The sequence below is a fragment of the Scomber scombrus genome, chromosome 7 (genome assembly GCF_963691925.1).
Source record: "Scomber scombrus chromosome 7, fScoSco1.1, whole genome shotgun sequence".
Lineage (NCBI taxonomy): Eukaryota > Metazoa > Chordata > Actinopteri > Scombriformes > Scombridae > Scomber > Scomber scombrus.
Window position 1 is genome coordinate 23,836,763 of NC_084976.1, and position 27,355 is coordinate 23,864,117.

The window sequence follows — 27,355 nt, forward strand, 5'->3', positions numbered from 1 at the left end:
TCCACTAAGGGATTATATGATGTCAGACACTTGGATGATTTCACCCTTTAAGCCCAATCTCACAAATTGTAATTTATTTGTGTAGCATGGTCCAATAAATTAGTTTCATATGTAGCTATTCAAGGTTCAGTAGCAAAGTGCAGCATAAACGGAGGAAACTGTGACATTCATACAGAGCAGTGTGTGTGTGTGTGTATGTGTGTATGTGTGTGTGTGTGTGTGTGTGTGTGTGTGTGTGTGTGTGTGTGTGTGTGTGTGTGTGTGTGTGCGTGTGTGCGTGTGTGTGCGTGTGTGTGTGTGCGCGCGCGTGTGTGTGGTGCTCAGGAAGCAAACTCAGACTGACAGTTTTTGGGGTTTTGAACAACTTAACTTTTTCATTATGATCATGACCACGATCCTTTCCAAACCTTAACCAAATGGTTTCAGTTGTTTCATCTGTAAGAAATCATTCAACATTTTAGGAAATAGTTTAGTCGGTTTCTTCACAGGAGTGAGATGAGATGATTGATACCACTCTCATATCTGTGTGTTAAGTGTGCAGCTGGAGCCAGGAGTCATCCAGCTTCATTTAGCTTAGCTTAGTTAAAGCACCTAACTCCCCACAAGACCACAAGTTGTTGTTTTGGCATTTCTGTTTGTGTATGGATAACAAAAACAACATACATGGTGTTTTTTACTTTGGACAGAATTAGTACAACAGTTTCCCCCTGCTTCCAGTCTATATGCTAAGCTAAGGTGTTTCCATTTGACTCTTAAATGGTCAAAACTCACACTTGTGGTATATAAAACAACTTCATTGTTTTATCTAGCATTAACCGGTTACATTTTACAGTTTATATTGAGTTTTCGTAGTAGATTGAGTTTTTCTTTATAGTGATTTCAGGGTTACTGAGCACCACTGATTCTTTGCAGATTCTCCCTGCTTCACACTCGGACAGGTTCAAAGTTGTTTTTTCGCATCAGTACATTCAGCAATTGTACCAATAGCAACAGTGGTCACAGTTCAAATGAGTTGCACATTCTGTTTTGATTCACCAGCAGTTGTTGCTGCCAGTGAAAAACGACCTGTCGTTTTATTGTACAATCAGTTTTCACAAAACTGTTTCTGAGAAATATAACTCAGCCAGCTTACATTGGAAGAGCGTTAAAGATTTTCTCTGTGTAACTGTGTTGTGACTGCAGTCAGTTTGGTCGATGTTTGACAACACAATAAACTTAACAGCCAGAAATGACTGTTTGTCTTGATGTGGACCAAAGGCAAAACCAGAAAATATACACAGTCACATGTGGATTTACATGGAAAAACGCTGATATTAATCAATGATGGATACACAGATATATACCTAATACATTATTCATATGAACTAAATTAATGTTTATTAATACAAAGTGAACTGTCGAATGTTATAGGAAGAACGTATGCATAAAACTGTGCAGCATAACTAAAATGTTTTTGTCTCCGTTGCCTTCCTTTGTGAAGATACTTTGAGATTAACAAACAGGAACACTCGACCGTTTCCTTGCAGGGAACAGAAAATGTAATCCAGACTCTCTTGTCATGGTGAAAACACAACATGTCATCTTACCTAAAGTGCATGTGACCAAGCTGAAAATAACATCCTCCTCCTAATGTTAAAAATGCTGAGTTTCATGGCAAAGATACCCGAGTTGTAGCCTGTACTTGGTGACATCATGGTTCACATATACACAGTTATGTATTCTTTAAAGCTGCAAACACATAAGGGCAAAAACCAATTAGAACAAGTTCAGCTGCATTTTTTGTAAAGTTTTACTACGTCTTTCAACAGACATGATTGGCTGAAGATGTTGGCTATGTGTGCATCATTTCAAGCTGTCAGATCTTCTTTATAAACACCAAACAAATAAAACAAACTTTGTATTTGTGAGCAAAATTCATATATACTGTATGACCACGGCTGACAGAGGAAGTGTTGGCAAGCATCTCGACAAGTACGAATAAGGCCCATCTGGGAAGAATTATCCTCATTATAACAAAAAGCTAACAGTGATTTATTCGAGGCTGTATTCTGCTGTTCCACTATCTCATAACGATAAGCATTTTATCATGGTGAAACACGAATTATCTCCGTCCACTCCCTTCCCCTTTTCTCTGTTCTCTCAGAGGAGTTGAAGCAGGATGACTAATTAACAGCATTAGTCTCCATAATTCAGAGGAAAACCATGATGTCCAACATCCGATAGTGGAATCAAAGTCACATGTAGGCCAGCAGCGTATTGCATGCCTCACTATCGAGAATACAAAGCATCTCGTTTCAATTAGGTGATTCTGTGACGTCAAGGCCCGCTGACGACGCCGACTCACTGACCACAGTGAAGATCGTTCTTCAGCTAATTGTTCAAATTTTCTTTTGCAGGAGTGAACGAACCCGACCTGCTCAAACATCCCGTCGCCTGAGACACAGAAACTTTAACTATTGATTTGTGAAGACGTGCAGCTGCCAAGAAGCCTCATTTGTCACACTGTTGCAGTCACAGTCATGAACATAAATCATGACGGATGTCATATTTAAGGCCAGAAGCTCCATGAATATTCAATGTTTGTCTTCAGTTTTCTCTGCACATCAGGTCCAAAAGTTGTGATTTGAGCTGACAGCTTTGGTAGCATGACTCCTGACATTTCTCACTGCGCTGGATGAATAATTCCACCTTATATAATCCTGTAATTACTGAGCAGTCAGTTATGGATTTCAGGTCAACCGCATCCACCCTGATGACTCCAGAGCATGCTTGGCGGGCCTCACAGAGGATTCCCATGACACACAGCTTAACTCAAGAGCTACAGCCTACACGGGTGGTGGTCGACACTAGACCTAAAGCACCTCTGCATCCTTTTCATCCCTCTGGGATAATAATACTACACAACACATATGGCAGGAGGGGAAAAAGTTGATATCCTGCCCTCTTAATCACACTAGTGGGCACATATTTATTCCCACTTGCACACAGATAGACTCACCTGTCCATGTGCAACACACACACACTAATACAAAAAGATGGTTGTTAAAAGACAGCAACCTTGCCTGAAGCATATAAGCATAAAAGCATGACAGGGCATTGGAACGAGACACTTAAAAGACATTTCCCATTCTGTTTAGTTTGGCCTCTCTTAAATATGCATTCCACAGGAAGTCTGAGCTCACTTCAGAAAGAAGAAATTAAAGAAGAGATGGGAAAAGGCAAAGAGCTTACCTTTGACTGCTGAAGCAGGACGCCATAGACGAAAATATTTCGGAGCTTTGCTGCTGAGGCCAGGTCCGTGATGGCCGCAGGCTCTGCCATCCTCCCACTGATGGACAGCTCATCTGAAGTACTCAAATGCACCTATCAAAACAAAGACCACCGCGCCCAATCAGAAAACACTTGCCAATGGCGAGGATCTCTTTCCAGAAGAGCAATTATGCCCTTTTTTTGGAACAATTACAGCTCATTGTTCCGAGCATTCGTTTAAACATGTTGCAACTCAATAGGTCTGTTTATTTAAGGTTGTGTTGAGGGAAGATTTGTGACGCGTGAGCTCTGCTGGCTGAGAGTAAACAGAGGTTGGTTGATACACAGTCCTGTCTGAGGATATAATGACTCTGTAATTCAGTTGTAAATCTTTAGGGCCTCTGGGGTTTATTTTCTTCAATTAGGGCAGCAAAATCCAGACACATGGGTTCATATTACAGTGTCATCCGTATGAGTATCCAAAGCTTAGCCGATTTCCATAACCATCCCACTGACAGAAATGTAAGTCCTGATTTATTCACCGCAATTATTTTGTCAGATATCCTTAAAATCTGTGGCAGCAAGACGCACAAGTCAGGAGAAACGTTTTAAATGTGTCAAGACATCTGCCATAAATGTGCAATTACTACACGTACACTTGAATATCAATCAGATGCTCGCTGTCATCGGGTGAACTTCAACTTGAAGACTGATAATTGAGCACATTAGCAGATGTCAAACTTCCCACATAAATATCTCAGTACACCTGAATTGGCTTCTCCAGGCCATGTATGAGTCTATTCTGAGATCAATGCCGCAGTGTGCAGAAAATATGAACCACTGAGTTCTAAACAAACTGACAAACAGGGACAACAGCATGGATTAAGTAATTAAAGGTGTGTCATTCTGTTGTTATGGTAACCTTTTTAAAGACGAAAAGGTTGAGCAAGGATAGACATGCTTTTTTATTCAAACTTTTAAACTTTACTTCAAATTTTCTTTGAGATACATTAACACTAAAAACATTAGTGTCTACCTTTGGCCTCTCAGCAGGTTTTCTAAGATGTAGGGCTGGGTATCTAAAAAATGACTATACCAGTACCAATCCAAATACCCTTAAAGTGATACTGATACCAATTGAATACTTCATTCAATACCCATCATGGGAATAGAAGCATTAAATTGCATAAAATGCTACCACACTTCCACATTTAAATTATTTCATTTTTACACAAATGCATTTTGAAAGTTTTCAAATTATTAATATTTGTTAAATGCAAAATGCTCAAACTCAGTAGATAGTCAAACAATCATAACAGTCATATTTTTTAGTTTTGGGTGCAAAAAGTATTGACTGCAGGTATCGCTTGACAGAAAATGTTTAAATACTACTTGGTATTGATTTATTTTAGTCGATACCTTAAAGGTACCGATACCCAGCCCTACTAGGATGGTTAAAAGACAGAGCAGCTCATTCATAATAGTTAATGGGGATTTACCTTACAGTTTTAGCCATTTACAACACAACATCAAGCCTGGATAATAATACTGCATCTATTGCAGAGGGCTCTAAAACATCATCGGAAGTCAGTGTCAGGTTTTGAGGCGTCAGTTGTTCATGAACAGAGTGAAGGCTTGTTTATTCCTTCACCAGAAAGCAATAGAGGACGAGGAAAACCAACAAAATGTACTTTATTGAAGTCTCAAAAGACTAGAATAAGAACAAGACATGGCATGTGGCTACTATAACTTAAAAAGTGGTTGCTAGGTAGCTAGCAGGTGATTCCCACAAACTGAATGAAAGCAACAAGTCCTTGCTTACTAAGCTAACTACTAATTTAAAGGGGACATGTGGTGTTCTTGTGAGTTTTTGTTATTTCTATACTGTTATGATATCCGATGTTAAACAAAGTCAAGGTTTCAAAATTTGAGGTGAACATATGTAAAAATGCTCCCTGCAAGTCAAAAGTGAGGGCTTCAGCCTTATCTGAACCTCTACTTCCTCCTCATGATGATGTCAGATTGTTCATGCACGCCCACAAACAGCTGTTCATTCGTAAGGTAGTTTCATGGGTTTCATGGGCTGTTCACTTTGTCCTCTCGTATATTTCAGAATGGATATGGACTCCAACATATACAGATGTTTTGTATTCTGAGTGAAAAGCAACTACTACTGCTACTGTTTGTTTGCATAGCCTCCAGTGACGACTAAAGCTGGCCACTCAGAACAGAGTTGGCTCATCAGGAAGGCGGCCTTAAAGAGACAGGAACTAAAACAACCTGTTTTAATTGTAATTCATTTCATTTGTCCTTTTAATTTGGTTTGTTTGTAGTCAGTTTCTGCTTAGTACACTTTCTGCAATGATTTAGAAAGTTGTTCAACTTTAAATTGGAAAAAATATTTGACTTGTCCAGACGTGATTTTTAAACTGCCTCAATGCATCAATCAGAAATAAACACGTTCTGTAGGCATTATATAATACTAAATAACTACTACTACTACAACATAAGACATCAAAAGGTAATATTTATGAGAGGGAGCTTTCTTTTAACACACTGCATAAGGTAACAGCACCTCAGCATGTTAATTCACTTTTCTTGACCATGTTATGGCAGACAAAACAGTGACCTTCAACCACCAGTCTGCCTGTCCGCCCTCGAGGTAACCTCCTACACTTCAAACTCAACTTTCCACTGATCGAACCTGTGATAAATAACAAGGTTTGTGTGCCATTTAACAGCAGCCCCTGTACCAAAAAGAAGAGGTAAGAAAAACACTTCATTGCTGAACTGAACCACATCTCATTACAACCGTGAAACTCCAAAGCTGCTTCAAGTTTCTTTTTGTCACAACGTCCCAGACTGAGTTCATACAAAGTCTGACGTGACCATAAAATCAGATTAGGCAGGGAGGGAAAGTAAACTCTGTGATCTATTCAAAGTTTTTCTTTTTCCTTTTTTAAAATGTACCTCACCGTATAATTTATGGACGGTTTTGTAGCTAGCTTAACGGATAGTTTTTAATCTGGTCTTGATCATTTTTATTATATTATGCAACATCCACATTTGTCGGGCTGCCAACTCAGGATTCATATCCATTTTTTTCTTGCTTCTTTTGTCAATTAGGTGATTGATCATTTAACCTATAAAATGTCTAAAGATGGGAAAAGTTGCTCAAAATTACACAAAGCCCAGATTGATGCCTGAGTGAGATTATTTGTTTTGATTGATCAACAGTCCAGTTATAGAGTTATTATTACATCCAACAACTATATCAAGAGAAAAGCAACAAATCAGTGTTAATTAGACAGACAATAAAGTTGTCTTACCTTATCTTAAACAAATGAATAGAATATAATGGAGTGGAGCAGAACAGAACAGTGGAGTAGAGTAGAGGCGAATAAAAAGAAAAGTATAGAATAGGCCAGTATAGCGATTCCTATTCTTATCCTAGCATAAACTAGTCTACGTTCGATTAGAATAAAGTAGAATAGAATAGAATATATTAATCAAGACTAGAATAGAAAATAAATATAGAAGAATAGATTCATAGACATACATTGACTGCTTCAGCCTGTTGCTATGATACGTCAATGTCTCCACCCCATTAGACAGGGCAAAACTTCCTGTAAACAAATACAAGTAAATGGGGGAGGTGCGTTTTTCCTTGATATAAAGCACTATGTTTTTTAATTAATTGTTTTTTTATATTCACATTTGGAAGAGTGGTGGTTCAATTCCCGGCTTCTCCGGTCCACGTGTGATGTGTCCGTCGGCAAGGTACTTAACCACAAATGCTCTCGACGGTGTATGAATGTGCAAGTGAATGTTAGTTTCCTCCTGAGAGGTTGGCACCCTGAGTGGCAGCCCCTGACATCAGTGTATGAATGTGTGTATGAATGGGTGAATGTGACATGTAATGTAGCGCACTGAATGGTCAAAAAGACTAAAAAAGCACTAAATAGGTACACTCCATTAACCATTTATTTGTGGAGACGTCCCGATGCCATGTAAATAAATTACATTTTTTACATTACTACATACTTTTCTTGTGCTCCAGGTTGGAACCAGCTGGACCCAGCAGCCGTTGTGGCATCTATGTAAATGTCCATGAATAGAGTAGCAGTCTAGAATAGCATATGTTAGAATAGAGCAACCTTTGCTTTTGGAATAGTACAGAATAGATTAGGATGAAATTGAGCATCTTTTTCTAGAATAGAATAAAAAACAAACGTAAAACAATAGATCAGTATTGGATATATGCCAGTCTTATGCCAGACGACAATAGAGTAAAGTAGCCTGTACTATTCAACTGTTTTTTACAATTCAACAGAACAGAATAGATGCTCGTGGATACTGGGAGTTGTGGAGAACTCAGACATGGCGTTGCTCAGGTGTGGCAGAGGGTCAACCCAACCAAAAAACTGGAGCTTCAGACTGTGTTTTCACAAGTGAGTCCATGTGTCTGCCAATCTTTGTTGTAAACTCAGTGCAACTAACACAAATAAGAGTTTCAGTTGAGTAAGACTGCGTGACATCTGCAGTGATTGAGACTTTTGTTCTGTGGTTGAAATCGGCCTGTGCAGGTTTGTTTTGATTTATTACCTGGCATTGCTTTGGCATTTCCTCTGTGTGTTAGTTGAAAAGCTCAATTTTCCATATTTAAAAAGTGTAAACACAACTTTCACAAATATTTAAATGTTTCTTGGTGCAGATGTGATCAGTTTGTTTTAGGTTTGTCTCACTCAGAGCTCTGAGTGTTGCTCTGGTAGAGAACGAATGTCGGTGTTTGAAGCAGGACGAACAGTAAGCGAGGCAGAGCTGCGTCGCTCTCCTGGGAGGTGTAAGGTTTCCAAACAGCTACAAAGCTCCTCAAGGGACCCGAGGTGGACTACAGGTGACGTTTTTACAAGCGTAAAAAAAGAAAAGCTATGGCTTGCCGTGTAGTACATGGACCGCGATGAAACTGAATCTATCCTGTGCCAGATGTCTGCATTCATGAACATGCAAAGAAAAAGTTCATTCAAAGTGTGGGAAATGATACTGAGACATGCTTAACTATGCTTCAGTCCACTTACGGAGCACAGAGGCCTACAGGAGCTGTTAATACAGACAGATGTGAAGCTCTTTAATGGGCTCAGAACAGCCGGATTGTGTTTTACCCTGTTTTCTAAACAGAGGTTTTGCATCAGTAAATAGGATTAAAAGTGAAATTGCTTGGTCTTACACAGTAGGTACTTTAAAAGATAAATTTTGTCTGTTTTCGACCAGAATTGCTACAATGTGGGTATTATATGCAAATGAACAATGATTAACTTCCCTCCATGTTGGCTGTACCCAGAGCTCTGCGCTCATTTGCTGGCAAGAGTTAGCTGTCTTGGCCTGCAGAAGTCTCTAGTGAGCATGCTCCATGGGCGCATTGGGCCCATAGAGTGTGCACAGTATGTTTTCCAGAAGTAGCTTTTTTGGCTTCATTTGATGCTGAGCAACTTTCACAGGAATGAACGGGGCCCGCCTCCAACGCTGCATCCAGCTCTCTTTATACATCCATGAATATAACAAGTGAATTGTTAACTGTTTCTCCTTGCTACTCTAATCTAAGCTAATAACCTTCTGATTGTACAGTTTGTTTTTGATTGTTTAAGATTTTAGCATAATATTTATAGACATGACGAGTGATATCAATCTTCTTATATAAAATTAATAAGCTTAGATTCAAAAATGTCAAACTATTTCTTCTCAGGACTCTTTAAACAGAGAGATGAAGATTTCGCAAACAAAATAGCCAAAAATGTTCATTACATTACTGCCTTTTTCTTTGTCCATTTCAATCAGTGCTCATACTAATAACTAATTAATCTGAAACGGATGTTCCTATCACTTACTGTGAATCCCTGTTGTGCTGTCAATAAACTTCAAAAAGCCTTATTTTAGCATTGGCTGCTTATTGCTCATCTACAATATTTGCCTTTGAAGTGAAGAATAAAAAGTAATGAGAGTAAGATTTGCACAGATGCTTTCGTTGTGGCGTGACAGAGACAAGTCGTTTCTGCACTAATGAAACCCGCCGTGTGTGGACTTACAGCTTTACTGAAAGGCCAGCGTACCTAACACAAATCAAGGCAGCGGCTTAATCGAGTAATGCTCTGTGACATTTGCACTTATTAAACTAAAGTTCTTTTTTTGTTTTGTTTTGGGTTGAAACACACGCACATAGAAAATCGCATAAATCAAATCAAGAGTAGGCATTCCAAGTTGTGTTGGCCTCATTATTCAGCTTCATTTTTCACTGGGCCTCAGAGTGCAAAGTTTTAATTAGAAAAAGTTAAATAGGGTTTTTTTTACGAATTCAAGAAATTACGTCTTTTCTTGCTATAACTGGATGCTAATGTAGAATTAATGTGTTGTTAATAGTTCCTGTAACTCCCAACATCTAAGCATTCTTCACTGATTTGCAAGTCCACCCAACTCACAATGAGGAATGGAAACTGCAGACGGGGAATTTCAATTTCCAGCATTTGGTAAGGTTGTGAGGATATATTTGGACATGTGAAATCATAGGTAGCTTTTTTTGTGATTACAGTATCCCTGCTTGAACTCACCAAAATGACAACCAGCGGGTGGAGAATAGCTCGATTCGCTGCCTCCAAAGCTGTCAGTAAGGCCTCCACTTCAGACAGGCAAGAACCACTGATCTGAAGACCAAAGAAATAAAAAACAAGAACTTTTAAAGTACAGATTCCATTTTTCTCTATGATTAACAGCAGGATGATAAATATACTAAATCTAGGCACCCTATTGGCCAGAGCAAATGATGAATTTACGGTACATTGGACAAGCACTTGTTTACTCTCTCTATTTTGGACTCGGCCTTTACTCTCTGGAGCAGATTGGGTACCAATTGTTTCAAAGATCTCTTTGATGGTGATACATTTTTTCTGGCTTTGACTCTTTATGTCTTAAATTTAGTTTGTCATATTCAAACTTGTTCCGTTATCTCCAAGTCCGTCACTTCGTACATAAAAGTTTGATTCCTTTCCCAGGCCCCCTCAAGAATCATGAAAGGATAGCCTTTTAAAGCTATCTCCTCCTCAGAGGGGGCTTATATCTGAAATCTATCAAATAAAACATGTCTTTGAACAGGGACACAGTCTCTATGTCAGAATCCAGATAGGAGGGGGAAAGGAAGTGGCTTCATCACCCTGTGCTCAACTGAGGTGGACACAGCACAGAGCCTAATTCTACCAATCTAAACTGCATGGAACATACCCAACAGTCTACAGGCAGACCTCTCACATATGCCTGATGCTCGATTTTCAACATATTCTTGACGTTGTTGAATGACAGTTTACAGCCTCGCTTGTTACTGGCCATTTTCGGGGGTACCAGCGGAGGCCTTCCCTTGCATTTCCAACAAGGTTGATATGATTGCTTTCACAACAGTTCGAGCCAAGTGAACAATACTCCTAACACGGAAATCACCTACCCACCCCACACATTCTCTAGCTGAAAGATGTGATGTTATTTTTACACCTAGAAAAGATAAAGTTACTTACACTTGAAGGGTGTAGTGACTATTTTCTAAAAAAAAGTGGCAACTCTTTGTCTCCAATTTTAATGGTTTATCTGTTTTTCCTCATGACTTGACTGTGTTTCTACATGATATCATCGGTATGTAACTGGCCCCAGATCAATACACTCCTGAACCCCGTGGCCTACTATAAACAAGTTAATGCAGAGCTTTTTTTCCCATTTTTATTTTTACTTTAATTTGTTTTATTATTTTGTTTGTTATTTTTCTTTTCCACATTTTTTTCCTGGCAATGAACTTACTCACCCCATGTTGGTTATCATAGGGTGCTGGGTAGGAGAAAACATGAAAAATTGTGACCTGTAAGCCCAGCACTGGGTTAACTGATTGCTTATGCTTTTCATCAAAGAAAAGAAAAGAAAAACTATTTTAAATATAATTCCATTGGACATAAAAAATGTGCTCAAAACGAGAACTTACAGAAACATGGATGAAGTTCCACTCCGTTACTAGATACCTGGCGTTGTCTCCCATCAGATCTGGGATGGCGTCCAGCTCCTGTAAGACAGAGATACAATTATGTTTTTAAAAAAATGTGGTTGATATTCAGCTTGTTACAGGATCCTGAGTAATAACATTCAAAGCAGGTGCTGCAGTACCAGGGTCCTAATGCATCTGATGTCAAATGACTGATTGACTTCAGTGCTCAAAAGTTCAAGAGCCTTCTGGTTTTTGTTTCTGCCACTTCTTCAATCATTCAGTGCAAGAGTACACCCACCTGCTTTCCTGTCATGAATCATTTTATGATTAGAGAAGAGGGGTAAAAAAAAAAAGAAGAAGAAAAAACCCATTACTCTCAGAGAATATGACCTGAGTGGCTTATTTCCATCATCTGTAATCAGAAGCTTATTAGAACAAATGGAAGAGATTAAAAAAAGAAACTTTTCTGGGCTCCTTTATAATTCTGACCTGGCAGGAAAATTCTGTCATATGCAAAAGTCGGGAACAGCGATCATACACAAGCCAACTTAAATTTCATTACGCTGCAAATTGAATCGAAGGCGGACGTACGGCCAAGAATCGTAAAATCTTTTTTGCTCAAAGAACCAGAACATTTAGGTCTTGATCTTTCCATGCAGTTTTGGCCTTGGCATGAGAGTGACATGAGGCAACTGGATCGCGCTCCGTGTCCACCATGTCCGTTTTACATTCGTCTTTGTTGTTTAGCCTATAATTACAGCCTGGTACTACAATTTCACACACACAGGAAATAAACACAGAAATAAACAGTCAGAGTCTCAGTTTGGCATTAAGATACAGTTGTTCTACCCATTAAAATAACACAAAGTAATTGGAAATGTGAAATGGTTATGGAAAACATATGTCGGAGGGTTAATTAGTCTTGAAAGATAACTGCCCGTGGCTTCAGGAGGAAAATAATTTCAGTCCGAAATGTAGATTTGCAGGGTTTTAAAAAAAAAAAGACATGATCTAAACCAGGTTGGGCATGAAATCCCAGAGTAGGAATGTTTATTTAAATTTAGGCATGGCCTGGAGAGCCAAGAAGCCACGGAGGCTCGACGACCAAACCACTGCAAGGAGAGAAGAAAAACAAGGTTTCAAAGCTAAGTATAGTCAGAAAGCGACCCGCAATATAACTTTTAAATGTGTTGAGGAAGAGAATAAGTCATGCTGGAGTGGAAGGATCTAATTTAAAATAATCACGTGTTTAAACATTAGAAAATCCTTATTAAATGATCTAAAGCAGTAATATGTAAAATGATGCTGTAATACAAAACTGATTTAGATCTGCCTAGTTGTCTATTTACACACCAAGGAGTCACAGAGCAACATTAATGTTCATTTTGTGTTGAGTTTCTGACCGCCCAACAAATATAGGTCCAATATTCACTCTTATTTTAGCTCTGATTGGGGCTCCACTAACTAAATGCTTCAGCTGGTTGCTTATAGGCAGAAATATGTGCCCCTAGAAACTACATTTTAACCATTTATATTTTAATCTTAGTTGCTCACCTAATCATCGAATCTGTATTGTTTAACTTGATTAAATTTTAAACTTGATTGAAAACTGAATCTGAATATGGTAATTTTAAAATTTAAATTAAATTAGTTTGGAACTGAATTTCAATAAAATTGAAACTAAATAATATAATATGAATGAAATTAAATGAATTTGCTCTGAAACTGTATTTAATTCTCACTAAAAATTCAACACATACATCCACAATCAGATGTCACAATTAAAATTCAGTTAAGTGAGATGCTCGAAAACACTGTAGGCATTTGAAATAATAGCAACTCTGGAAGCCTAACTAGTATAAACTAAATTACTGGATGTGATAATGGCACTACATGAAGAGACATTTTCACTCTAAACCATAAATGTCAACGTAATGGTAAATCATCAAATTCATTATGCTTCATCCTACTGGAGTCACAAATGTATGTGCAAAATTTCAAGTTAATCCATTAGATAGTTGTTGAGATATTTAAGTTGCAACTAAGTAAGTGGACTAACCTAATGACAGGCATGTTAGAGCCAAGTTTTTGGTGTTTTTAAATCAAGTTTCCTGTTAGACGAGAGCAGCGTGACTTTAACAATAGGAGGGAAAAAGAATGTAAAAAAAATGTCTAATATATAATTACTTTATTTCATCTTTGAGCCTGAATTGGCATTAAGGTGGGATAATAAGTAGCAACAAGAGAGTATTTTCATCCATACTCCAGATGACATATTATTTCCTATATTCAGATTTCGCCTGTCTGCTCTAAAAAAAACATTTAGCTAGTGGATGCAATCCTTTTTCTTCTGTCTAAATGAAATATTCTCTCATAGGTTGAGGTTAACCATTAAAAACCTTCACAAAATTGATACATGAGTCTGAGGATTCTCTTTGATGTGGACTGAATATGAGTATTATCATACATCAAGTTAAAGACATTAGTGATAAGGGAGCGCATACAGAAGAGGTGATCTGGATTGTTTTATCAGATCCTGCTTTTCTTTAAGTATTTATGTGCCTATAAAACATCCACTTATCTGAGTTTTGCCTTTGTTCCAATTCACTGAAGCCAAAATGTTTGAATAGTTAATGCCTCATAATTATAAAACCAAAAATGGAGAAGAAGATTTTGACTGCCTTGCAAAACTGTTTCAACAGGGATTAACTCCTTTACAGGAAACTGAGATTTTCAATTCTTCAAAATAAACTGCACAACAAAACTGATTGATTTGGCTAAATATTACACTTAGTTTTTCAATGCTCATGAAACATTTCGCATAATGTGTGCAGGAAACAGATGAACACAGTAATGCTTAACATTTGGTTACAATGAAAAAAATTCCACAGACTGAAATGTGTAGGTCAGGGCGTTGTTTGCCTCTTTACATCTGAAACTAAAGATTTATCTGACTACATATTGAAAAACTTAACATCGCTACAGATTTATACTATTACAACAACTATCTTAATCCCAATGACCAATATTAATGATGTGTAGCTATTAAGAGCTGTAACACATAAAGATCAAAGATTGCAAAAACAGAGATACAAAACTACTTATTTCATCACCGTACTATTTATACTGTTGAGAAGGCTAGTTTTATAACAATGCACATTATTTTTGCTTCATTGCTTTTGCTAAAAATGCCTGTTGGTAACTTTTTCTATATAAGCACATTGCCTGTCTGACACCCTGTTTACACCAGGCATTAATATGAGTCTCAGGTGATCCAATCACAAGTGAACAGAGCAAAATACAAGTGTAAATGACCTCGGAGACGCATTGTGATCCAATCACTCAAACCATTTGTTGAGGTAGTCTGGGATGCATTTGACCACATGTATTTTGTAGTGTAGTAGTTTTGTAGTGGCCTGGAGAGCCAAGAAGCCACGGAGGCTTGATGACAAAACTGCTCCAAGGAGAGAGGAAAAACAAGGTTTTAAAGCTCAGTAAAGGCAGAAAGCGACCTGCAATATAAGGGTCAATGACGTATAAGGATTTTCAACAACTCAATTTTAGAATAATAAAAACAAGCATATCTAATGCAGTAGTTCAAACATTCAGAATGTTGTGTACCTGACAATTCATATTACAATTTGAAAGTGATTTTAGTGGGAGTTTTTCAAGATTAATTGGCACTGGCCTTAAAAAAAAAGTCATGTGGTGCGACCATGATTCATCTTGAAATGTCTTATATAAATAAAAGATCATACTTTACAAACATTTTTAAAAAAATGCAAATACTTTGTTTCCAAACACTTTATATTACTGAAAAATTGTAAATAAAGATGTGAAGCGTATTAAGTAAATTCATTTATTTCAAGATGAATCATGGTCGCACCACATGACTTTTTTTAAGGCCAGTGCCAATTAATCTTGAAAACCCCCACTAAAATCACTTAATTTCAAATTTATAATATGGATCTTCAGGTACACAACATTCTGAATGTTTGAACTACTGCATTAGATATGCTTGTTTTTTATTGTTCTACAATTGAGTTATACGTCATTGACCCATAAATGTTAAGTGTTGAGAAGGAGAATAGGTCATGCTGGACTGGAAGGATCTAATTTAAAATAATCACACGTTTAAACATTAGAAATCCTTATTGAATTACTTAAAGCAGTAATAAGTGAAATGAAGCTGTAATACAACATTGATTTACCATCTGCCTAGTCGCCTATTTACACACCAAAGAGTCACAGAGCAACATGATGTGTCCCTGGCAAGGACGTAATAGCAAATATATCATCAATGGAGGACGTGGTGGCTGTATTGGTAAAAGCGTGTCAATGGTTGATGTACATGGTTGGAGTAATCTGAACATTTGGAATATCTTGTGCATGTATATTAGGTCTTGAAACATCTTTCTTAGCTCTTTAGCCCACAATAAAAACAAATCTGGCGCTTGTCTGACTGACGTAATAACTGTGCGTTGAGCCGTTTAACCTTCTTGTGGAAGTGATGTAGGCAGCAACAAAATCTGGACACAAGTGGTCAACTTGAGATGCATAATAGAGACAGTCGTGAACAACAATGCGTCTCAACTGTCCACTTGTGATTGGATCACCCGCAAAGCATGCTAACCGTCATACATTACTACCACTGAAGGGCCCTTGAGCCAGGCCCTCAACCCCTACTGCTCCTATGAAAAATGTTTCGTAATCAGCAGATAAAATGGTTGTATGATTGTACTGGACAGCCCCAAGGTGGTAATGTGTGCAACTGTGTGAGAGTGAAAAGGGACTTCTTGAAGAACAGTACAACTTAAATGCCTTCCAAGAAAAGGAGTATTTGTTCCTGTAGTGAGGTATTTTCAGGAGTTACACTTGACAGATTCATTTCAGTATAAATTATACATCAACTGACAACTTGGATTGGAAGTGGATTAAATGTATCTCAGGTAGCATCCTGCCCGCTGAGAGAATCCCTTAATCATATTCTAACTGTGAGTGTTTTCCTCACTCACTCAGACATGCTACCAATTCCTCCACCTGTGAGCGCACACACAAACACACACACACACACACACACCACACTGTCAGTTTTCAGCTTAGCTTGGGCAGCTCAGCCTCTCTTATCCCTGTATTAAATTCACGCAGTGGCACTGAGACAAAGGTAATTCTTCCGCTTCTTCCACTCGCCTTTCATCTCCCCACCATTCTTCCTCCATCCCCAAACTGCCTGAAAAGGATGAATCTGGTTCCGAACACGTGCACCGGAAAAACACACATCCCCACCGGCCACCTGAGCACAGACGGGAATGGCTCCAATCAGCCGATCCAAAGATGCCGACACTGGCCCCTATCCATCTGTGGGGCCCGGTCCAGCACCGGACAGCAAGATCCGCCTGTTTGACATCAGTCGATGATGGACTTGGAGCGAGTTTAAAGGAGGATGGACGTTTGAATCACGGCGGAGTATTGGAACACGTCATGCAGCGTGCTCTGCTGCCCCTCTCCACTGTCAGCAGATACACCCGGGGAATATATATTCGTATCAGGATGATCCAGGAAACACATTTCTGTGCGTAAAGCCATGTGTGGGCGATTTGTCAGCCTGGGTGTCTTCACTGAAAATAAATCATAGGTGATGGCAGTGAAATATAAGCACATGAGGAGGTGGACACAACATCATGAACACCTTTACAATCTCTGGAAAAGTGGAAAGGACACTAAGTGCTTTCTGAAGGGATCCTCTGATGGCCAGTATGAACGGAGGAACGATTATGGCAACAAAAAAAACAAGTTTTAATGTTCATTTGGGCTCCTGTCTGTTGTTTTAAAACAGACTCTAAGAAGTGTGAACTTGTCCTTTAAATGGGCCAAAAAAAAGCTTCAGCTCCACGAATGCAGTATTTGTTGCAGAATTTGGCTCTAAAGGCATTTGTGATATTGCATCCACCCTCTTCACTGTTTCAGCTCTTGTCATATCAGGTGAATCAACTCACCTTATTGCAGCCAAACAACATTTTACAACTGACTGACATGATGGATTGATTTTATGTTATAACTTGTCACTAGCTGGTGTTCATTACCTTCATGTTTTAAACACACCTTTGCACAAAAGCTAATATTTCCAATTCATTTTGATATTTCTGAACCAAACTAGTCAGCTGGGTAAAATAACTTATTTTTCTGACATCCATTCTTCCTCCTCAGTTTCAAAGACGAAAGGTTGCTTCAGTTTGTGGTTAGGCGGCTTGCTGAAGGGAAACCCAACAGTTGTTGAGGTAAAGGAGAGTGTTTCACATGTGGAACCTCTATGGTCTGTGCTGTCGTATTTAATATCTCAGACTGTCACTCTTTACTGTTTTGCATATGGAGACTGTTTTCCATTGTCTATTAGGAACAATTTTACACATTAAATGGAGGATGTTTGCAACATAGGCCGAAGGCAACATGGGAATTTGATTTACCCCAAAAAAAAGATTAATAGTGAAAGGGAAGGATATGAACTATGGTGGAAACTGGGAGCATGTCAGGTCTGACTGAGCTGAGTTGGTAGGAGGACGAGGAGGAGGAGGCAAGAACTCATCACTAAACACTCAATTAATCAAGCAAACTCCCGTGGTTTGGGAAATGTGACTGCCATCTGCTCTCCTGCATGCAGGGGAGTGAGAGGTGGAGGTCGGGGATGGTGGAAGAAAATGAGGAGGAGGAAAGTTGCAGAGTGTGGATGTCCCAGACAGGCTCCATTAGAGGTCTGACCGCAGATGGCAAGTCTCCACCACCGGCCCACCCAAGTGGAGCTCACAATGAGTTTGTGGGATATTGGAGGTACGTGATGGGAGATAGGGACGGGGATCTTCACCGCCAACATTTCAGTCAGCTGCGACTGTCACACTCTTACCATTTCCAGAGCTCCAACCGCCTTCTGGAGGGCTTCAGCCAGCGTCACAGCTTGTGCAGACCCACCTGTGATAACACAGGCCGTCCGTGATAGAGCCTCTGAAAGAAAAACACGTGATTGATTAAAAAACAAACTAAACTGAATAACTGCCATATAAACAGGTAAAACGTTTATTTGCATGAAAGCAACCTAACAAAATGTTGTATTGCAAACATACTGACAGTCAGTTTGATACCATCAGTAGAAGTCAAATGGAGGAGCATTGCACAAGTATGATAAAAATGTAAATAGATAAATTGTTACTGAGAAATTGTGTTTTAAGTCGTGCCAGTGTGGTACGGTGGATGGCTCTAAATCCAACGATTCCATGAGTATGGATTCTCAAGAGAGTCAGAGCAAATACAAAAATGATTCATCACTGAGAATAGGAACAAAACACCAAACAATAATTGCTAAATTTATACCAAACCGATCTGAAATCTGCAAGTAATCTCACTGAATATTTTAACAGGTTTCTACTTAGTGTTTTTTCCCCCTTCAGCATACAATTAGTATTTCAAGTTCCACAAAATACTCCTTCAGAGTTGTGATTCACTTCTTCCATCACCATTCAAGCTTTGCAAGTACTCCAACTGTCAGTCACCTACCACTAAAATGACATTAACTTCTGCAATCCTTGAGGCCTAAAACAACTTGTACCTCCTCATCTAGACCTCTACATCATGAAGGTGACGGCGAGCTGACCTGACTATAATATAGTAGTCAGAGCTTTTCACATTTCGTAGACTGCAGGTTTCATTCAAAAACGAATAAACTGACTTTTTTTGGCCATGAATCCACAGGCAATAACCCAAAATGACAAATAAAAAACATTAAGCTTCTCTTTTATTTTCAGTAGTTTGCTAACTGACAAGCATTATTATTATAATTTCATGGTTCAAAACACAGTTAACCATAACTATTTTTTCTGTTAAGTGGCCAACTTGTATGTTTTGACACACAGTCATGACATCACAACCTCTAAAACAGCAAGCCCAAATTAAAGGACATACTGAGAAATCAATTCATAATTCAACAAGCAAACACACAGTACATGTGGGCACACAGACACACACAAAATACACAACCTGAAACATTCGACAGTTTCTCATACTGACAGATGTGAGAACTTTCTTCCACGTCTTCTCTAAAAATAAAAAAAACACACACACAATGAATTCATTCACTTCACAGGCTCTGTGAATAATCACTGTGCGCCTTATGTCATCATCAAACAGGTAATTGTTAGTCCAGGTGCTGGCGGGGTGAAATATAGGGCTGTGTTTATTTCCATTTCTCTGATTGTGATAGGCTCCCTTGTCCTGACTTGCTCTCTGTAGTATTCAGACTTTTTACACCCGCCCTGCTCCAACCAAACTAAACAATGCTACAAAGAATTTATCCCTCTGAGTAGAGTGAGGGACTATTTTGGTTGAATGTCGCCTATTCAACTCCTTAGACTATCAAACAAAGAGAGACAAAACACTGCTCATTTCTGAACATTTAACCCATCTAAGAAGAGCCATTACATTCATTCTTTCATGTATATTATGTCTATATGCATAATTAATGTGGGTATATACTGAAGTCTGCTATATACAATACATACAGGAAACGATGTAAAGGCTAGGGTTAGAGTTTGGTACAAAGAAGGTAGCTCACCTTTGATAATGGACTCTGCAGCAGCCAAATCCCGTTTGTAGGTTACCTGCAGGACAAAATAGGACAGGTTTAAAGGGTTGGTTCACCCAAATTATATGTCTGACCATCCCTTTTGGTTTTCAGTGCCATAATGTTTCAAAAAAATGTTTCCCAGCCCAGGGGTCAGGACATAAATCAAAGGGGTCACATGATAATAATGACGGGGTAGAAAATAATCAAAAATAAAGTTCGGCTGCACAAAATGTTATTTTTTTGACTTTTTTGGGGGAAAAACTGGAAAGCTTTACCTCTTCTACCCTCTAAAATTATTCAATGAAATCAATCTAAGAAGGACTAAAAATGACTCTTTGATTATAATGCTCATAACTGCTTTCCTTTCAAATGTAGAACCAATTTTAATCAAATTTCCAGAAAATGTACAAAACATGCCTCCATGCACATTATCATCCACTACCATCATGTGAATATTAGGAGTTGTTTGATCGAGATAATCAGCCGTTGTGACGTCAATTAAACCATTGCAAAAGAAAAGAGTGCATAAGATGATGTCATTAATAAAGTGCCTGCACACAAATCTGATGTTTTTGTCTGCTGCCATTTTAAGTCACTTAATATTTAAGTCACTTGCGTCATGTACATTATGATTTATCCGCCAAGTCTAAAGCCATTACACTCACATTTTGCTTTTAGAGCTATAATAGCTTAAAGAGGAGCAACTGCTCCAGTCAGCATCCAGTAACCACTGTTTCTAAAAGCAAAACAAAACAAAAACAAAGTTTGTGCTCAAGTGTATTTAAATATAATTTTCAATGCTTTGACCACCACAAACAAAATACTGTCTGTCTTTATTGTATTGGAAGAGGGGCAGAAAACTCAAAACCTCAAATATTCGGGTGAAATAATCCTGTGAGGTTCAGTACAAAATGTTTATATTTAAATTAATTTCTACATGCTTACTCTGGACGTCAGATTCATCGTATTGATGTTTCCTCTTTCGCCAAAAATCCCTCACTCTCAATTTGCGAACTTTCTCTGTGCCCGTATGATAATCAGCGGCGGGCACACAGCTGTGCTCACCAGATCCACCATCCCCAACCCAAACCAGGTTCCTGGCGAGCTCACCTTCCACAATGTTGGCGGACCCTCGATGAGCTTGGCGTTGGTACCACAGTACTGCAGAGCCAGATGGAGACACTCGGTGCCAAACTCAAAGTCTGACTCGGTGCACTGAAGAGAAACACAACAGAGACAAGAAGCTGTCACATGTTGATCCACTGCACTGAACTGCACTGATGGATGCAGCATATATGTACATGTATTGGCGCTTTTCCACTACACCGTTCCAGCACGACTCGCCTCGACTCGGCACGGTTCCTTTTCCATTACAAAAAAGTACCTACTCAACGTGGGCGGGGTCGTCATAGCACGGCTCCGCGAAACTGCTGTGACTTTGTTTTATACGCGACACAAAACACATAAACAATGGAGGACATTGAGGCAGTGGTGTACTTGCTGCTGTATGAGGCTTTCTGTCACACACAAAGCAAGAAAATTGAGCCGTATGGTTGTAACTATGGTTGTAACGCTGCTGCCGGTATTTAAAAATGCCGGGTTTGATTCTTGTGTGGGACGGCTCATGACGCTTCCAGCGACAACTACCAATCAGCGGCCAGCAGTGTGTCGACGTCACATTTTAATACCGGCTTGGCTCGCTTGGAACCTCACCAGAGCAGGTACTAAAAAAGTACCAGGTACCAGGTACTTTCCCTAGTGGAAACGCAAAAAGAACCGAGGCGAGGCGAGGCGAGGCGAGTCGAGGCGAGTCGTGCTGGAACGGTGTAGTGGAAAAGCGCCATATGTGCACCCTAATAGCTACTTTAACTGCCATAAATATAATTTACATCATTGTTTCTAGTTTTTTTTTTTTTTTACATATTTTATTTTTGTACTGTTTGTTTTCATGGCTGTTGATTTTTTGTGTGCCACTATGTAGGAACTTATCTTGTATTCTGTGATGTGTGCGGGATGAATTTGATTGTAACAAGCCAGAGAAGTGTGCTAAACTTTAAGTTTAAAACTTTAAGTCTATGAAGAGAGAAGATGTATTGCTCATTTAAAGATTCAGTTTGAAAGATTCAGTACTGGATTTTCATTTATCTGAGTTGTTTAATCTCTCTTTTTATTCTGTTGTATTCAGTTGAATCTTTATTTTATTTTAATATTACTCCTCCTAGGTGTTTTGATACGTTATTCATATTAAATGAAAAGAAGCATAACGTCACCCTGTCCAGCTGTCTTTGTAATGGATCCTTCACAATAAAATATATTTGAAACATGTTCTTAGTTGTTTTTAAGCCCGTTCAGCACTTTGGCCGATGCGGTTGTTTTAAACTGTGCTTTATAAATAAACTTGACATTGACATCTAACAGAAGCAATAATAGAAGCCAACACATACACACAACACACTGACAATAACAATTTTGTTTTTCTTAGAGCCAATAGTGAGGCAAAGAGTGATAATTTTATGGTTTGTGTGTTAGAAAAATGTAATGTAATGGAAATGTACCTTAAATTGTGGGATGTCATGTGTGGAAATCTGATATTTTGGGCTGAGTGTGGTGAAAGCTGAAAGCTCATGGAGAGCATCTGGGGATCATGAATATACTCATCTTACTCAGTAAATTTCTGGTCAATGTCCCTGAATTAACTGACTCAGGGTAAGTACATAAGACCCCTGCATTGCGATAGAGCAGGAAATGCTGTCCTCAGTTACTATCAACCCACATTGTTTCCAATTTAGTTATTTATTTGGTCATTTTGAGATAAAAAAAAAAAAAAAAAGTTTACAGTCTGTCCTGCTGTCACCTTTCATTATTCTGTCTTTTTATAGCTTTGAGTTATAGTCGAGACTTCTCGACTGACGCACTGATGCAATTCATAATAATATCGATTTTTAAGGCTGCTGTATAAAAGTGAAAAAAGATTTGGCCTAATGGTGGTAAGGGAAATGTCAAGAGTCACTGTTTCTTCTACTCACTGGACAGATTCTTGGAAATCTGGTTATTAGTTGTTTTTTAAAAATCCTTATCATGAACTGCAATGTTGGCTAGATCATGAATATACAAACCAAATGTCATGGCAATTTGGTGAGTAGCTGTGGAGAAACCAATGACAATCATCATCCTCAGTCATTGTCACCAAGAAAATACACACAAAAAAAGCAACTTAGAAAAATATTATAGGCACCTTTTCTCTTTTCTGTCTGCTTAGGTTCAACTTAAAACACCTGACTGTAAGAATTGCTTCACAGTGTTATTTAAAGAAGAGTTCACATCAATCAAACTGCGATATGACCGTCTCTGTCTTCCACTTGCTTCATAACTTCCTTGCATTCCTCAGATAATTTGGCTCTGTGCATCACGTTGCTGTCTACTTGAAAGATTAAATCCTTCTTTAACTTATCCTGTCTGCCAATATTTCACTAAATATATCTCGCTATCTGGAGCCTTTCCTTTATGGTCATCATCGTGATCAGAGTCGGTGTTTGCACAGAAGAGAAACAGACTCATGAGACAATGTTTCTGTCATATTTTTTCTGTAGATACTTAAGAGGATATTGTTTTCTTTGGCTGACGGACTGCTGGCTCTGTGACACTCTTATCTTCTTCAATTACGATTTAAAAAGTGCAGATTTGGGATTCGTTCGCACCGAGAGACATTTTCCCACGTTTTTAAAAGACGTGTGGATGCTACAAATGTCTGTTCCTGTAGATGCACGAAGAAAAAAAAAAAAACACCCTCTATGTTCGTCTGGAGGTGATGTTGGTGCACAGTTGCTTCATGTTTACTTCATTCTTGTTCAGTTGGGTGGAGCAGTCGGATCTCGCTCAGGATCCTGCGGTCTTTCACACTTCCTATTAAATCCCCTCACATACCATTCTCAATCAACAACAGTGTTACCCACAGGAATTTATTTGTGTTGGTTGACTTTGTGAGGGTGTTTCCAGAGATATTAATGATTGATTATGTTGGCAGCTAAACCACCTGTCCTTTTAGAACATAAAAGAACAAGCAGTGAGTAAAAAAAAGGTTATTTTACTTCCTTTTTCACAACAGCACAGATTTCACATTGTTTGTTCGAGCATTTTTGTTTCAGTTGTTCTTTTTTAAGAAACTGTTCAACGGCTGGTTTTAGTTTATTTTACTGGAATTTTATGCTTTTGTCAACTTTCAAAAAAACAGCATCAATGTGTAAGCTGTCACACATAAAAGTGTGTAATTGTGCCTAAATATGTGAGAGGGACAAATGACAGGCCTGTCACGAATAGCTGCAATTCACATGGAAAAGTAAGAATAAGAATAAAGGAAAACTCTGTGTGGACAGGGAAAAATCTCTCTATATATATATATATTGATATACTTAAATAAATTCACAAGAGTAACTGAGCCAAGATACAACAAACATCGGATAGAACTAATTAGAATTCTATTAAATTTAGGTGAGGCAAAATCTGCATGTGAATGTTAATGCTCACAACTCCAGTTAAAGGGAACTGTAGCCTCTTTTGACCTTGTTATTGCTGGTCATGCCATTCAAAATTAAAGTTATTGGGGGTTTTCCAAGCCTTGAGGTACTAAAAACAGAACATTTAAATGTGAAATGTGTGGCCGGGCTTTGTTATCTAATCTGAATACCTTCTGTGCTAAGAAGTGTCTGCAGTGCTGAGTATCAAAAACTCTCAAATTTAGAGAGTTGGTATCAAACACTGGAGAGATTTTTAGTCTTCCTTGTGTATCATTTGAATCTAAATCATAACTTTGCTTTGCATTTTAGATAATATTTCTTCAAAGCTGAATTAATTTTTTCTTTGGCCGCTTGGGGCGAGTTGAACAAGCTAAACACACAACACTAACATCTTACATGTCAGCTAACAGTTGCGTATTTACACATCCTGCAAAAAAAACCCGGAGCAACAGCATTCATTTGGAGTCATTTTCTAATCACCTAATGAATGTAAGTCCAATATTCACTCTTCTTACAGCTCTGTTTTTGCTCTCTACTAACTCCCGAGGGAAATATCTGGATCTTTAATTGCTTAAATTTATCAGAGCTTTTTTGCTGATGAGAGCTGCGAGACTGAAGCAAACCAGTAACAATGAGTTGAAAGACGATAAAAAGCTCCAAAAGGTAATTCTCTGCAGTCTATCACGATTAGCGACCCCTTTTCTCTCTAAACACAGTTATTTCATCCTTTGTTAATGGAAAAATACTGATTAGAGCGGCTTTAAACTGAGGTTTAAAAAAAAAAAGAAGAAAGCTTAAGAAAACATATGTGATCATTATGTATGTCTTTTCTCCTCCTGAACTCATCATAATAAGGATAAATATGTTTGTAGTTAATTGTACATCTGAACATTTTATTTGTGCTTTGATTCACTTCTGGGAAAGCTCTGTTTGTGACGATCACATGGATGTTTGGATCGAGGCAATGAGCTCATTTGGTTTAAAATACAGTCCGGAAAAAATACAAAGTACAAAGACAAATCCATGCTACCTGAGATTATAGTTGGGTAATATTTTATCAAGCTATAAAAGAGAGAGGTCTTTTATTCAAGGGACCCTGGAACTGAATAGAGAAATTACATGAGAAATATGCTCTTGGTCTTGAGGTAATTTAACCTTCAGCGTTTTCTCCCGGTACAAAAGCCTTCACTGGGGACTGGATAAAGTGTCTCCCCCTTTGTCTTTTCAGCCCTAAATTCTTCCACTCTCATTGGATGTCAAGCTACAAATGTGCAGCTCCCAGAGATTTTTCATGAACATGTCCTACAGTCCTAACTTGACAGACACCTTACACTTTCCCTTCTTTTGAAAGCTCGAAGAGGAGGAGAACAACAGGGAGCAGAGAGGGAGGGAAAGCGCACTCTCCCATCGACCCCGACCTGCTCCTTCTCTGCCGACCTCCCCGAGTTCGTCTTCATTTTCGCAACCTGACTGGCCCCGACACAGCGACATAAATGTGAGCTCATTTTCTGTAAAGGCCAAAGCCAACAGGGCTCTCAAAGCAATCTGAAGATCCCAATGTGTGCCAGGAATAAAAATAACTGCAGACAAATGGGGCTCCAATTGGAGGCATTCTTTAGCTCTTAGCTCAAAGTTCGCTGCCTCCTTTAAATCACGGCTATCGGAAGAGCCAATCTAATGGAGTGAAGGTTGAAACAGCAAACTCGGAGTGTCTGAGAGATAAATATGGTCAATTTCTGCGACTCAAGTTTCATATTAAGCTGGCCCGTCAAGTCTTAGCAATAAGCCCCCTTGCTTTCAGAGGAGAATCAACACATTTGTGGCTGACGTCAGCGGATAAATTCTTTCCATTTTTTCAGGTACACGCATTAAAACGCACTCAACTGCTGAGACTATTAATCCGAATCCACCTAGACGTGCCATGTAATTTCAGCGCTCTTTCGCCACTTTTCCAACTGAGCCCCTTTATTCACTTTTTGTTCCACAGACTAATCTGCTGCAGTGTGGCAGAATATATTAACGTGTCATTTCTTTCCCAGACGCGGCGGCAGAGGCCAAGTGAAAATGATAGCGCCCGTGCCACGAGCTCTTCAGAGTGAAACGCTGCAGGTTCTGGCACATCAAGCCGAACAATGAAGGGCTGTAAAGACCTGTTATGATGTATGAGAACCATAAAGTCCTTTGTCATGTAAGTGGTGTAATTTTTAGTGCATAAATCTCAACTTGACTCTCATTTCATAAGATTTGAGAGACCTTTTTTTGAATTATTTGACATTAAGAGTGAGTGTGGCATGCCAGCAAGACTTGATGTGTCTATTCTGTGATTGTTTTTTTACTAATATATCTGCTGTAGAAGTCACATTTTTGGTTGCATGCGCCTTGGAGAAATACTGCATTACTGCTGCAGCCCAAAAAGAGAAAACAAACACTCTTACTCTCTGCAATGTATGTCCAGTCCAGACAGTAAATATTTGGACAGCTACACATTTATTGTACATTTCGCACTCAGTTCTTTCAATACTGACGTAAACCTTCTCAAATTAAAGCCGAGACTTAGCACTTTTTAAAGTCGTTTCCATTACTCTGTTCCAAACTGTCCAAATACTTACTGTCTGGACTGTAAAACAATCAAAAATCACTTTGGCATCGGCCTGCTCCGCTGTACGTATTCTCTGGTAGGGCGGGTCACTTTATGGTCGTGTAAAAACAGCGGATTCGATGGCAAAATCATCAAAATATTAAAATACAGACTTGCTGATTGTCTATTGGTTGCTATTTTTAATTTAGTAACTAAAACGAAATTAGGACAAAATAAAAATTGGCAGTTTTTCTTCAGCTTTTCTTTCTCATTTGCCCACCGCTTTTAAATGTCTATTCATTATTTCACTTACGAAAAAAGGTGCGTTTTTATTTGTATGTCAATTATGAGGAGAAATAGAAAGGAGAGAGATCGCACCTGAACTAAAACAT

The 27,355-nt window shown here is 38.7% G+C and overlaps 1 protein-coding gene across 1 annotated transcript in view; it reads right to left on the bottom strand.

Moving 5' to 3' along the window:
- crppa (CDP-L-ribitol pyrophosphorylase A) overlaps positions 1–27,355 on the bottom strand; it is a 51,722-nt gene that overhangs the window by 15,254 nt on the left and 9,113 nt on the right. The window contains exons 4-9 of the mRNA XM_062422835.1: positions 20,982–21,086; positions 19,860–19,905; positions 18,159–18,256; positions 11,261–11,338; positions 9,852–9,944; positions 3,232–3,363 (exon numbers count right to left, since the gene is read on the bottom strand). Of these exons, the coding sequence (XP_062278819.1) occupies positions 3,232–3,363; positions 9,852–9,944; positions 11,261–11,338; positions 18,159–18,256; positions 19,860–19,905; positions 20,982–21,086 (552 nt within the window). The remainder of the gene's footprint in view (positions 1–3,231; positions 3,364–9,851; positions 9,945–11,260; positions 11,339–18,158; positions 18,257–19,859; positions 19,906–20,981; positions 21,087–27,355) is intronic.